The sequence below is a fragment of the Syngnathus leptorhynchus genome, chromosome 15 (assembly GCF_054491065.1).
Source record: "Syngnathus leptorhynchus isolate UIUO chromosome 15, UIUO_Slep, whole genome shotgun sequence".
Taxonomy (NCBI): domain Eukaryota; kingdom Metazoa; phylum Chordata; class Actinopteri; order Syngnathiformes; family Syngnathidae; genus Syngnathus; species Syngnathus leptorhynchus.
The window spans coordinates 7,805,277-7,820,098 of NC_141209.1; the positions used below are offsets into that span (position 1 = coordinate 7,805,277).

The following is a 14,822-nucleotide window of genomic DNA, read 5'->3' on the forward strand; positions in this document are numbered from 1 at the left end:
TTACTGGAGGTAGCTGTTTCACAAATGAACGTGATCAGGTTGTCCTGGATCTTGTCGAAGGCATCGTAGTCATCGACCACAAACACGTGTCTTTTGCTGGGCTTGCTGGCAATGTTTTTCAACTCTGCCATGTCCACATCGGCTACGCCAACCACAAACACGCTGTAGCCTGTGGAGGGAACAACACAAAACAATTCAATTGTCAAGGAAATTAGAGTCCAAGAGCTAAAAGTCGTAACGCCGAACTGAATTGGTACCAAAAGTAGAAAAAAAAGTGATTTGTCTGTTTGTTGGCAGAATAGTTCTTGGTTTAGAAAGATGACATGAGATTTGACAAATGGACAGCTGCGGTGGACTGTAACATTAACAAAAATGAAAACAAATTACTCCTCCATTGTTCCTTGCTCCATCCGCCCTTGCTCCATAATGTTATGCAGAACTTTGAGTTCAGCATAATTCTACAAACAAACTAATCAAAAGACTAATGTGGTGAATTTGTAACATTTTTCTCTGAGGTAAAAAAAATATCAAATCTGTAAACATTTATGAAGGGAAAACTGGAAATTTCAATAACTCAAATTTGTGTTTGTGAGCTATACTGATGCAAATTCATTTAGGCACACCAGCTTGTTGCAGCTGTAGGGCGTTCTTCTTGACATCATCCTGGGAGCGTCCATCGGTGACAACCACTAGAACTTTAGGAACGTTCCTCCTCATTCCACTGTCAGAGGTGAACACCTTGTCGTAAACATGCTTCAGTGCAATGCCTAGACAAAGGAGCAAAATATTAACACCATTATCACCTTTGTTCATTTCATTGTGCAGACGCACACTTGTAAGATGAGTACCTGTCTTGGTGTTTCCTCCTCTGTAGCGAACATTCTTCAAAGCTGAAACGACGACACCCTTGTCATGATATGTGTTGAGCTTGAACTCAGTCTTAGCATCATCGCTGTACTGCACAAATCCAACCTGAGGGAAAATGTGACAAGGGAGACATGGAAATCTTACTCTACATTCTACGTAGACTGACAATTGAAATGTTCAGATTCAACAGACACCAAAGAATTTCTTCTAACCTGCATGCCACTTGGACTAATGACATCAAAAGCACTGGTCATGCTTGTGACAAACTGGATGACCTTGTGGAAACTTTCATCTCCGATACTCCAAGAACCATCAATAAGGAAGACCACATCGGCCTTAGCACCTCTGCAGACTGTGATTCAAGCATATAAATGATTAATAACAGCCAGTCCAGTGATTTAGTATCATTATTTAACATGTGAAAGCTCTCCTCACCATCCAATGCTGATGGAACTGTTGCTGGTGGAGGAGGTGGTGGTGGCTCGGTTGGCGCTTCAGTGGGTTTAACCACTTAAGGGACCAGAAAAAAAGTACATTAAACAAATAGCCAATGGCATGTACATTGAAGAGCATACACTGAATAAATAATAAATGCCATCTTACGTGTTCGCTCCTTCGTGTCCACTCCAGGCCCTTCCATGCTGGGGGTCTGAGTGTACACAGTGGCAGTGTAGAGGGTGTCAGGTGTCAAACCGTCAAAGCAGTAATCACTCGCACTGCTTCTGACTGTGACCTCCTGAGCTCCACCTTGAGAGGCTGAAGAGGGATGGAAAATTAGATCTATCCGAAACAATATTTCAAGAGATTCTCCAAAAATTAAAACAACTGATGGACTTACGATCAACCGGTTGGACTTTAAGCCTGTAGGACGTTGCGGCTCTGTGCTGAGCCCAGCGAATGCAGAAGGTGTCATAGGCCACGTTATATGTTGTCAAGTCTGTCACATTCAGGTACACTAAAAAAGACCCAAAGCATATTTGACTGAGAGTGCCAAAACAATATGGAGTAGGTGTACCTCAGGTATCATCTTACATGTGGTGCCCTGGCCAATCAGAGGTCCACTCATCCCGGTGCTGTACTGCGCCAACACTTTCACATCATAAGTGGTTCCGGGTGTCAGGCCATTCAGTTGGTGGGTAGTGACATCGCCAACAAAAACCTCTTCGGACTGATCAGAGCCTGGGAGGAAACACAGACAGCACACAGTGTGAAAAATATTTATGCTAATCAACGTACTCATCTCAAGAATGGCATAATGCTACCTTCAGGCTGGTAGATAAGCTTGTATCCGGTAACCCTTGATGGAGCTGGGTCCCAGGAGACCTTAAAGCGGGTGTACCATTCATCGGAAACGCGAAGGTTCCTGGGTCCAAGCATAGCCACTGTAAGAAAGCCCAGGCATAACAATTATCATTGGATCAAAGCAACAACATGCTAATGAAATTTCACATGATTCTGTTTCATCACCTTATCATTGATTATATGAACTATGGGGAATTTGGAAAACTACAAGAGGCAACATTCATTTTGTTAATTCGGTATAATGCGAGCCAGGACTACTTCAAGAAGCAGGTCTCGCTAGACTCCAGCCATTGTTTAATCCTCTGGCAATAGCTTGTGGTTATTTTGGCCAGTGTCAAAACCTATTTTTCTGGAATTAATCACAATTCTAATCAAGTAAATGAATCCATTCAATCTTTCCAACTTCTGCTGTGAATTCCAAACATTCATGCCGAATTAAGTCAATGCAGAACTACAAAGCATTCTAGGGTTCTTCCTCCTGTAAGAGACACTTGTTGAATAGTCTGTACCTGTGCGACCATCTCCTTCCAGTTCTCCTCCTGGTCCATCAGCATAGATGGCAGTCACTTTGATGTGATAAGGGGTGTCTGAATCCAGGTTCTGCAGAACCACATTGTTTCTGTTCCCTTGGACTGTCGTCTGCAAGTCATATGACAGAAAGCTAAATGTTAACTAACATAATCAACAATCACTGTAATTGGCAACATATGTTACATACCCGAAGGATGAAGTTTAAATTGGTACACGTAAACAATTTAATACAAATTACAATCCTGGATGTTATGGTGAATTTTTCAGGATATGATTAGAGTGTGCAGATGATCTTAATTATGTGGCCAACATATCCTTAATTTCTAAATTAAAATTTACTCACTTTTATAACAATACAAATTTCAACTAAACTACAAAGTCTGGAAATACTTACATATTCTTCAATGGGGTCTCCAGTGGTTGGGGCATAGGTGATGCGATATTGCGTGACTGGGCCATCAGCATGTTCCCAGCTCACAGAGAGACTGGAGGTAGTGGGGTCGTACACAACCATGTTCCTGGGGCCACCGCGAGGACCTGCATTATAAGAAATGTCAGTATCTTCATCATAACAATTTTTTTATGAACCTATTGATACTAAAATAAGGTATTTTATGCTATCCACAGAGTTTTTCTAATCAATACAGCGTTGTAATCACAAGTTTCGTACGTGTTTTGCCATTGTCAGTGATGGTTTCTCCTTCACCGTCACTGTACACAGCAACGACTGCAACGTTGTAATCGGTGTCTGGAATCAGATCTGGCAGCAATGCCGTGGTGGAAGTCCCTGGTACCATAGCCTGTATGCAAACACATGATTGTTAGCGTGGAGACCGCAATCAGTAGCAATTGTGTGTTGTGAGATGATTGAGTATCCTTTATTTGAATATGTCCTCCCTTCTTTTGTGAAAATTAATGGAACTGTTATTTTGTCTGCTCTCTATCATTTGGACCCCCCTGCTTTAACTTCTTGTTGGAACAAACAAGCAAAGTTGAAGTGTATCATTAACATGACATGGAATCCTCCTGCCAATTGCTCCCGCAAAGACCTTTCCCTTCTCTCTTGATGCACACGTGTGTTGTACATTCTACACAACACCTCTCTTTGACTCATCAGTCCCATTGCTCGTCAGCACAGAGAGAAGGGACGAGCCAAATATTCCTTTGAAGTTGACGAGTGTGTTTGACGGCTGCGAAGGCCGTATCTTTGGCACACGAGTTGCGTGAGACCTGACTTGTTGGAGAGTTACTCCAATAGAATTTCAAGGCCAACCAAAGGTAAAGCTGTCAACCCAAAGCCAGTTATGCAGATGATATAGGCCATATTGTTGTGGAGTCATATCATATGCACCTCATAGAAGGACTGAGTTCTGAAATCCTCACTATTTGATGCAGACGGCAAAGCGAGCCAATGATGTCACTCAAGTAAAACTTCAAAACTTGTTTACATATTCCGAAAAATTCTTTCCACGTTAAGATGTTGAAACACTCCTTCCAGATGTCAAATACAGTGGTAAGTGCGTTTTATGAACCCAGTTGAGGTTTACAGTTCATGCTGATGTACAGGTATAAAGACATGACATTTGCAAACCAGACTAATGTTTAGCTTTTAACGTCTTATTATGAGGCTGTTACATTCCTTGTGGCAAACAGAAGAGTACTTTAAATTCAAGTCAAATGTGGGCCGTTAGGTTGTTAAAATACATTTTATACATGTGTGCCCACTTGCTTGCCGGAAACTCACCGATTCAGCAGGCTTGGCACCAGAAATGGGAGAGTAGACCACCCGGTACTGCAGAACTGGGCCTGTGGCATGCTCCCAACGTACGTTGAGACTGTTGGTTGTGGGATTGAATACTTGGATGTTCCGGACAGGTCGACGCTCCACTGCAGTGCCAAGAATGGTGGATGGCAATAAGGTAGATGAGGGTAGAGAAGGATCAAGTTAAAGATATAAGAGGCGAGGTCAAGAAAAGGTAAAGTATGAAGAGGATCGTTGGACAGAGTGAAGAGTGATGACAGAGCGAGGTTAAAGGGCAGTGGTGGAAGTGTTTGCACAGAGAGGTGGAGAGAGGATGAAACAAAACAGACTAGTTAGATCTACCCCAATAATTTACAGATGTCCCCTGAAGCCCAAAAATGTGCTCTATGCAAACATGAAGTTACAAGGATAAACATGTTGAAGCTTACTAACTCACTAATTTTGGGGGGGGGGGGGTGACCTTGACCCCTCTGTTCTGCATGAATCTTAATTTTTCAGTATGTTAACTCTATGCTTCTAGCTCTGTAAAAAAAAATAAAAAATCCTGCTTTTCCTTCATACGTAATTCCAATCCAAAGGAGAGGTCTAGCTAAATAGATTGTGAAGATGGCGGGCGACACTGCTTTATCCCACCCAAAAGCATAGAAACACAACGTGTCATATTGTTGTGCTGTGATTTTGAATCCTTTCAAATAATAAGCAACTGACTGGTCCAGGTACTAAAAGAATCTGCCTGTTGGTTTTTCCCATGGAACTACAATACATCCCATGGGAAAAAGGGGCAGATTCACTCGTGTTTATCTTTAAACTGTTGCTTAACAAAATTGCCATCAAAAGGAATCTTCCTGTCAGAGCCTTAAAGTATACACAAGGTGCATAAGCAGACACGCATTCAAAAATCTGAAGCACATGTTTAGTGCTTTTGTGCCGCTCCTCCTTTATAACCTCATAAACGCAGGGGGGAAAACACATCGGGTTTAAGACAGAGAGAGTACTTCCGTACTTTCACAGGCTGAAGCTAGTTGCTGGAAGTTCCTTTGAATTTTTAAAGCACAATAAATAGTAAAAGGTTAGAGATGATCCTGAAGTTGAATGAGACGGATTAAAAGCACTGAAACTGACAGTATAAAAGCCGCAAAGTCAATAAAAGTGCAATATAAAAAGTCTTGTTTTTGCAGGCAAATGGTTGGATAAGCGGCACATAAAATGGTTAAGTTGGGGCAAAAAAGTAAATATTTTAACAAAACGGAAATGATAACAAGCACCGTTCTTGACCTTATTCAAGCAAGTCTAAGGCCATAGAGAACATAAAGCTTTCTATTCATTCATCAGTCCCCTCCCCTTTCTTTCCTTTTCCCTAAAGCAGAGCAATTTAGTCAATGCTCCCCCTCCTCTGATACCCCAGGCTCACCATTATCCTGACCGCCACCCTTCATTCCATCCTTTAAATGGACAATATTACGGTAAAGAGAAAGAGGAGACACCATTATGAAGCTGCCAGCTGAGGAATTCCTTCCTACGCAATCACCCCACAAACTGCTGACTCATTCAAGGGTGGAGGTTAGCGGTTACGAGCAATCCGTAACCTCGTTCCAGATTTTGCTTACTCTGCTGCCTCTTTTTTTTTTTTTTTTATTGATCTACAGAAACGTTTATGGTATTGTACAATCAACTGGTCTTGGTTTTTATGACATCATGAAATGAAGTGCTAATAACTAACTGCCATTTAATGAAGACAAAGTATTCACTGGATTTTTAACCAAGTGAAGGAGATGGTCAATCTCTGAGGTCATCCTTATTCTTCCAAGGATGTAACACAATATTAGATACTGCAGAACACATGCATGGCAATTACCTCCATGTCAGTATGGTTGGTTACTTCATAAAGTTCATAAAGAGAGGTTTCTTAGATTCAGTTTAAAAGAGGATTTTAAAGATGCAGTTCTTGATATTCCATTGGTTCTGATCATTTGTTTTGTCATCAAAATACAAAATAATGGACATGTTGAAATGTGCATGCATGGACTGTGAATATCAAGAATTAATACTTTAAAGGACAGAAAAGATCTGTATCTTGAATCAAGTGAATGATGGATGGATCAGTAAATGGAATGGATAAATAAATGGATGGAAAAGATGAAGTGATATTTAAAGGAATGATGAGGGGATGATGGAATGGACTTCACAAACAATAAATTTATCAGCCATTGAACATAACTTTAGCGCATTAGGATAAGCAGCTGCGACAGGATAGCACTTGAAGGAACCGCGCCCACAAGAGCTGGGCATGAGCTAAGCGCCTCGCGTGATGATAATGATAGTGATGATGATAATAATGACGATGATGATGATGATAATAATGACGATGATGATGATGATAATGATGATGTTTTGACCAGTGAGCAACGGTGCACATTGGTCATAAATATTAAGCATGCTTTCACTTAGAAGGGAAAAACATGATTTTCCCTCTAACATATTTACTTACACGGATCACGGGTCTCGGACACTATAGAAAACAAAGAAAAGACAGGTATAATGGGTTTATCCCTCATAAAACATTGTATACTTATCCATGTTGATACCACACACACATTCTGTCATACAAATAGGATGAAAGAAAGGGTTAAACTACCAGGAATGGATTAAATTTTACATTAGTGTTCATTCCCTGGCAGCACTTGCATGTTTTGCCATTTTCTGACAATGATGATGATGGTGACGATGATGATGATGACGATGATGATAATGACGACGATGATAATGACGATAATAATGATGATGACGACGATGATGATGATAATAATGACGACAATGATGATGATAATAATGACAACGACGATAATGATGATGATGATGTTTTGACCAATGAGCAACAGTGCACATTGGCCATATATATTAAGCATGCTTTCACTTATAAAAGAAAAACATGATTTTCCCTCTAACATATTTACTTACACGGATCGCGGATCTCTGTCACTATAGAAGCAAAAAAAAGGAAAGGTAAATGGCTTTATCCCTCATAAAACATTGTATACCTATCCATGTTGATACCACACACACATTCTGTCATACAAATAGGATGAAAAAAAGGGTTGAAATACCGGAAATTGATTTAATTTTACATTAGCTTTCATTTCCTGGCAGCACTTGCATGTTTTGCCATTTTCTGACAATGATGACGATGATAATGACGACGATGATAATGATGATAATAGTGATGACGATGATGATAATAATGATGGAGACGACGATGATAATGAAGTTTTGACCAATGAGCAACGGTGCACATTGGCCATATATATTAAACAGGCTTTCACTTAAAAAGGAAAAACATGGTTTTCCCTTTAACATATTTACTTACACGGATCGCGGCTCTCGGACACTATAGAAGCAAAAAAAAGAAAGGTATAATGGGTTTATCCTTTCTAAAAATGATGATGATGATAATGATGACGATGATATGATAAAAATGACGACGACGATGATGATGATAATGATGATGTTTTGACCAATGAGCAACGGTGCACATTGGCCATATATGTTAAGTTTGCTTTCACTTAAAAAGGAAAAACATGGTTTTCCCTTTTTTCATATTTACTTACACGGATCGCGGCTCTCGGACACTATAGAAGCAAAAAAAGAAAGGTATAATGGGTTTATCCTTTCTAACAATGATGATGATGATAATGATGACGATGATAATGATAATAATATTGACGACGCCGATGATGATAATGATGATGTTTTGACCAATGAGCAACGGTGCACATTGGCCATATATGTTAAGTGTGCTTTCACTAAAAAAGGAAAAACATGGTTTTCCCTTTAACATATTTACTTACACGGATCGCGGCTCTCGGACACTATAGAAGCAAAAAAAAGAAAGGTATAATGGGTTTATCCTTTCTAACAATGATGATGATGATAATGATGACGATGATAATGATAATAATAATGACGACGACGATGATGATAATGATGATGTTTTGACCAATGAGCAACGGTGCACATTGGCCATATATGTTAAGTTTGCTTTCACTTAAAAATGAAAAACATGGTTTTCCCTTTTATCATATTTACTTACACGGATCACGGCTCTCGGACACTATAGAAGCAAAAAAAAAGAAAGGTATAATGGGTTTATCCTTTCTAACAATGATGATGATGATAATGACGACGATGATAATGATAATAATAATGACGACGACGATGATGATGATAATGATGATGTTTTGACCAATGAGCAACGGTGCACATCGGCCATATATGTTAAGTTTGCTTTCACTTAAAAAGGAAAAACATGGGTTCCCTTTAACATATTTACTTACACGGATCACGGCTCTCGGACACTATAGAAGCAAAAAAAGAAAGGTATAATGGGTGTATCCTTGCGAACAATGATGATGATGACAACAATGATAATGATGACTACGATGATGATAATAATGACAAAGACGACGGTGATAATGATGATGTTTTGAATCATGAGCTACGGTGCACATTAGCCATATATATTAAGCATGCTTTCGCTTTAAAAGGAAAAACATAGTTTGCCCTTTAACATATTTACTTACACGGATCACGGGTCTCGGACACTATAGAAAACAAAGAATAGAAAGGTATAATGTGTTTCACCTTTCTAACAATGATTATGATGGTAATGACGACGATGATAATAATGATGACGATGATAATAATGATGACGACGATGATGATAATAATGATGAAGACGACAATGATAATGGTGTTTTGACCAATGAGCAACGGTGCACATTAGCCATAGATATTAAGCATGCTTTCACTTAAAAAGGAAAAACATGATTTTTCCTTTAACATATTTACTTACACGGATCACGGGTCTCTGACACTATAAAAGCAAAAAAAGAAACGTATAATGGGTTTATCCTTTCTAACAATGCTGATGATGATAATGACGACGATAATGATGATAATAATGATGACGACGATGATGATAATAATGACGAAGACGACGATGATAATGATGATGTTTTAACCAATGAGCAACAGTGCTCATCGGCCATATATATTAAGCATGCTTTCCACTGAAAAAGGAAAAACATGGTTTTCCCTTTAACATATTTACTTACACGGGTCACCGCTCTCGGACACTACAGAAGCAAAAAAAGATTTCTAAAGGTTTATCCTTTCTAACATTGATGATGATGATAATGATGACGACGATGATGATGACGATAATGATGACGACGATGATGATAATAATGACGAAGACGACGATGATAATGATGATGTTTTAACCAATGAGCAACAGTGCTCATCGGCCATATATATTAAGCATGCTTTCCACTGAAAAAGGAAAAACATGGTTTTCCCTTTAACATATTTACTTACACGGGTCACCGCTCTCGGACACTACAGAAGCAAAAAAAGATTTATAAAGGTTTATCCTTTCTAACATTGATGATGATGATAATGATGACGACGATGATGATGACGATAATGATGACGACGATGATAATAATAATGACGAAGACGACGATGATAATGATGATGTTTTAACCAATGAGCAACAGTGCTCATCGGCCATATATATTAAGCATGCTTTCCACTGAAAAAGGAAAAACATGGTTTTCCCTTTAACATATTTACTTACACGGGTCACCGCTCTCGGACACTACAGAAGCAAAAAAAGATTTATAAAGGTTTATCCTTTCTAACATTGATGATGATGATAATGATGACGACGATGATGATGACGATAATGATGACGACGATGATGATAATAATGACGAAGACGACGATGATAATGATGATGTTTTAACCAATGAGCAACAGTGCTCATCGGCCATATATATTAAGCATGCTTTCCACTGAAAAAGGAAAAACATGGTTTTCCCTTTAACATATTTACTTACACGGGTCACCGCTCTCGGACACTACAGAAGCAAAAAAAGATTTATAAAGGTTTATCCTTTCTAACATTGATGATGATGATAATGATGACGACGATGATGATGACGATAATGATGACGACGATGATGACGACGATGATGATAATAATGACGAAGACGACGATGATAATGATGATGTTTTAACCAATGAGCAACAGTGCTCATCGGCCATATATATTAAGCATGCTTTCCACTGAAAAAGGAAAAACATGGTTTTCCCTTTAACATATTTACTTACACGGGTCACCGCTCTCGGACACTACAGAAGCAAAAAAAGATTTATAAAGGTTTATCCTTTCTAACATTGATGATGATGATAATGATGACGACGATGATGATGACGATAATGATGACGACGATGATGATAATAATGACGAAGACGACGATGATAATGATGATGTTTTAACCAATGAGCAACAGTGCTCATCGGCCATATATATTAAGCATGCTTTCCACTGAAAAAGGAAAAACATGGTTTTCCCTTTAACATATTTACTTACACGGGTCACCGCTCTCGGACACTACAGAAGCAAAAAAAGATTTATAAAGGTTTATCCTTTCTAACATTGATGATGATGATAATGATGACGACGATGATGATGACGATGATGATGATGATAATAATGACGACGATAATGTTTTGACCAATGAGCAACGGTGCACATTGACCATATATATTAAGCATGCTTTCACTTAAAAAGGAAAAACATGTTTTTTCCCTCTAACATGTTTACTTACACGGCTCATCGCTCTCGAACACTATAGAAGTAAAAAAAAAAAAAAAAGTATAATGTGTTCATCTTTCATAAAAATTGTATACGTATCAATGTTGATACCACACACACATTTTGTTATAAAAATAGGATGGAAAAAAAGGGTTAAACTACCGGAAATGCATTGAATTTTACACTAGTGTTCATTCCCTAGCAGGACTTACATGTTTTGCCATTTTCTGACATGCGTTGTCCTTCTCCAGCAGAGTAAACAGGAACCACAGTCACAGTGTAGACAGTATCAGAGTCGAGGTTCTTCAGAACTGTGTTGTATGTGTTGCCTGATACTTGGACCTGAAGGAGTGACAACACAGGATACTTTAGGGAAAGATCTGACAAGGCTGTCTCATTAAAGTGAGAGTAGGCTATGGGAAAAAGGAGGATCTGGATTAAAGGATAAATTCCAAGAATTCTCTTCTTCTATTAACATTCCGACCTAAGTCAAGACCCATCACTCAGTCTTTTTTATTACTTGCTTATACTATCTGGGTCACAGCAGGAATTGAAGACCACCCATCTGATTAAAGGCACTGCGGATGGGTCTTGAGTGGAAGTTGATTCCAGAAACACGAGTCAGCTATAAACAAACACTATTCTACCAATTGCAGTTTATTTTTAACATTTCCCCTAATGTCTTTGTGAATAATGCAAAGATCATGGAAACATTTAGGCATTGGTAAGATGCGTGCATCGTAGTCCATGATACAAATAAATGCAGTACAAATTCATACATAAGTACAATAAATACAAACGCGTCTGCAATCCAAGAATTTCCGTAAATCCAGCAGACTTTTACCCAAAATATTCCAGTGAACAAACTTAGTTATGACTTACCATGTCTTCCCGGCCTCCAGCTGCAGGTTGATAGAAGACTCTATACTGTCGCACGTTGCCGTCAGCAGGCTCCCAATTAACATTCAGGGTGCTGGTAGTGGGGTCAGTGACCCGCAGGTTCCTGACACCACCCAGAGGCTCTGAAGTAAAAGAAAGCAACTCAATACTATTGTAATAATGACATCACATCATTCTGGTTCTCATCCCAACTCAAATCATTTTCTCCCTCCTTATACACTGTAAAATAAATCATTAAAGCTGCTCCTGTTGATACTTGTTCTTCAGAAGCACCCAAAGTATAAACAGCTTACTGGTCCTGCCAAGTTCGACCAGTTCTTCACTGACTCCTCGGGGGTAAACTGCCACCACACTGATGGAATATTCAGTGTCAGGGGTTAGTTTGGGCATGAAGAGAGTGGTCTTCTTTCCTCCAACTTGGGCCTATTGGGGGAAATAATGAGCATGTTAGGTTTCCTCTCTCGTGTATATAACGTTAAATGTGCCTGACATAATCTTGTAAAACACATTATTGCCCAAGATGCATTATCTTCACCAAGGTAACTAAGGTGACATTAACTGTTTTATCCATCCTTCACTGTCATATTTTGCAGCCAACTGTGCGGTAACCACATTTCATCAGGTCCTAAAGAGGAACACAGTCCAGTAAGCCTGCAGATGTAAGTGAAGCCATGTGAGGTGAAGCTGAAGGTGTTGACAGCCTCTGACAGAGCAGCGCATAACATGAAAGAACAAAATTTGCTTCCTCCATTTAGTAAATAATTTTCAGAACATCTTTGTGGTATTGAAGTTGAAAGGTGATGAATAAATTAGTGGAAAAATATGTAGTTGTCAAAATACATTTATGTACAATACCTATACTGGATAATAAGGTAGAAAAATGTCGAATAGCAAAGTGGATCTGTATGCTGCTTGAATGCAAGCACAAGAGTATAATTAGATTTCTCTGTAAGCCTGGATTGTGGAAGCAATGTCAACTAAGGGAAACAAAAATTCAACTGCCATCCACAGGACACAGTCGCCACTGTTTGGAAACATTGGGGGGGTGGGCAGGAAAAAACCTCAGACAGGTTCCATCAAATCATGGTTGCCTTTTCCAAACAACAGTTAAGGATAGTTGACTTAGAGGAAACTGCATTCATGCAAAAGTGACGCCGCTGTGCTTGAGCAATGCACGGATATTTCCTGGAGGAGACTGTACTCAATTCAATTCAACTGAGGCCTACCAAATCATAAAGTAAGTGTACTGTCCAAATTGTAATATACACATGCAATACAGCCCATGCATTATAAATCCATTTTGGTTTCAATTCTTTGGCATTACAAATATCACATGACTTACAGTCTGGGTCCTGCCTCCGGAAGTGGGAACGTAGGTGATCCTGTAGTTCTGGACACGGCCTGGAGCTGGATTCCATCTGGCGTTCAGGGTTGTGATTGTTTCGTTGTACACAACCAGGTTGGTAGGAGGAGCAAGAGGTGCTGAAGAATACATATGTGACAATTACAACCTTGTCAGGATGGTGGGTTATCCTAGCAGATAAGAACTGTTGCTTGATAAAAAAAAAATGAAAATTTAAATGCTTTTAAAGATGCTGTCCTTGATATTCCGGCCATTGACTCAAATTTATATGTCAATGAATCCAAATGTCTTTGTCATCAAAACAAGATAACCAACATATTGGAATGTGCATGCTTCCTATGATATGAATATCAAGGATTGCTGCTTTAAAGCAGAAAAAAATACTCATCCGAGGGATGGTATCTTTTCTGAAGCAGGGATGGAGTTTGGAATAAATAAGTGCAATGGATGGATGGAAAGATGGGATGATGAATGATGATGACAATGATGGAATGGACATCAAAACCAAGGAAAAGTCAATCGTGTGGCACGACATGCACGCTTGAACTCCGTCTTCATCCATTTAACATGACTTCAATTGAATCATTCTTAAGAGGAGCATTAGGAAAAGTAGCAGGGCAACAAGCACGCAGACAAAGACGGAAGCTGGAAGCACTTCAAGTCAACAGCTGTGTCAGCGGCAGCACAGCTGGCCTCGCTTAATGATGATGATGAAGGTGATGATGATGAAAATGATGATGATGATGATGTTTGACCAATGAACACCAGTGTAGATTGGCCAATATAATAAATCATGCTTTCATCACTTGAAAAGGAAAATCATAGTTTTCCTTTTTGACACATTTACTTACACGGAACACTTCTCCTGGGCACTACAGAGGCAAAAATAAAAAGATATAATGGACGCACCTTTGACTGAACATAATACCATTTACAAAACCTTCGACCAAAATTCCTCATGGAGAAACTCTCATGCAACTGGGCCTAAAAATTGAATTTATGTTAACGTTTAGTCATCTTACATGTCCTCTCAGTGCCAAGCAGATCTTCGCTCTCAGACTCATCTGGATAGATGGCGGTGACGGACACATCATAAGGGGTGTCTGGTTCCAGGTTCTCCAGAACATGGGTCGTCTCATCATTATTCAGAATTGCCTGATGAGAAAAAACATAGCATGTGAGATGATTCTTAAAAAAGTAATTAAATTAGACAAGCAATGAAATATACTTCAAGTTGCTTTTAAGAAATGTGGGCAGACGTACATATTGGATGTTGGTGTCTCCCTTCTTGGTCCAGCCAATGCGATAGAGAGCCACATCAGGAGCTCCATGTTCCCAGGTGGCTCTAAAACTGGTCTGGGTAACCTCTGAGAATCTAAGGTTCTTTGGAGGAGGAACCACATCTGCGAGATGGAAGATTGGAAGTTAGGATGAGCTCA

At 39.3% G+C, this 14,822-nt stretch overlaps 1 protein-coding gene across 4 annotated transcripts in view; it reads right to left on the bottom strand.

Annotated features, from left to right (window-relative positions):
- The window catches only part of LOC147045479 (collagen alpha-1(XII) chain-like), a 49,574-nt gene that overhangs the window by 13,676 nt on the left and 21,076 nt on the right, over positions 1-14,822 (bottom strand). For 2 of the 4 annotated variants that reach the window (XM_085931642.1, XM_085931645.1), the window contains exons 28-47: positions 14,647-14,786; positions 14,406-14,538; positions 14,235-14,255; positions 13,363-13,502; positions 12,314-12,443; positions 12,003-12,142; positions 11,333-11,462; positions 4,445-4,587; positions 3,371-3,500; positions 3,095-3,237; positions 2,679-2,808; positions 2,130-2,249; positions 1,900-2,046; positions 1,706-1,822; positions 1,471-1,623; positions 1,303-1,377; positions 1,080-1,219; positions 849-972; positions 624-767; positions 5-169 (exon numbers count right to left, since the gene is read on the bottom strand). In XM_085931642.1, coding sequence (XP_085787768.1) covers positions 5-169; positions 624-767; positions 849-972; positions 1,080-1,219; positions 1,303-1,377; positions 1,471-1,623; positions 1,706-1,822; positions 1,900-2,046; positions 2,130-2,249; positions 2,679-2,808; positions 3,095-3,237; positions 3,371-3,500; positions 4,445-4,587; positions 11,333-11,462; positions 12,003-12,142; positions 12,314-12,443; positions 13,363-13,502; positions 14,235-14,255; positions 14,406-14,538; positions 14,647-14,786 — 2,565 coding nt within the window. Of the gene's footprint in view, positions 1-4; positions 170-623; positions 768-848; positions 973-1,079; positions 1,220-1,302; positions 1,378-1,470; positions 1,624-1,705; positions 1,823-1,899; positions 2,047-2,129; positions 2,250-2,678; positions 2,809-3,094; positions 3,238-3,370; positions 3,501-4,444; positions 4,588-6,950; positions 6,972-7,420; positions 7,442-7,826; positions 7,848-8,067; positions 8,089-8,307; positions 8,329-8,549; positions 8,571-8,793; positions 8,815-9,039; positions 9,061-9,311; positions 9,333-10,895; positions 10,917-11,133; positions 11,155-11,332; positions 11,463-12,002; positions 12,143-12,313; positions 12,444-13,362; positions 13,503-14,234; positions 14,256-14,405; positions 14,539-14,646; positions 14,787-14,822 lie in introns of all 4 variants that reach the window. The other 2 variants (XM_085931646.1, XM_085931644.1) reach the window with 2 other exon arrangements.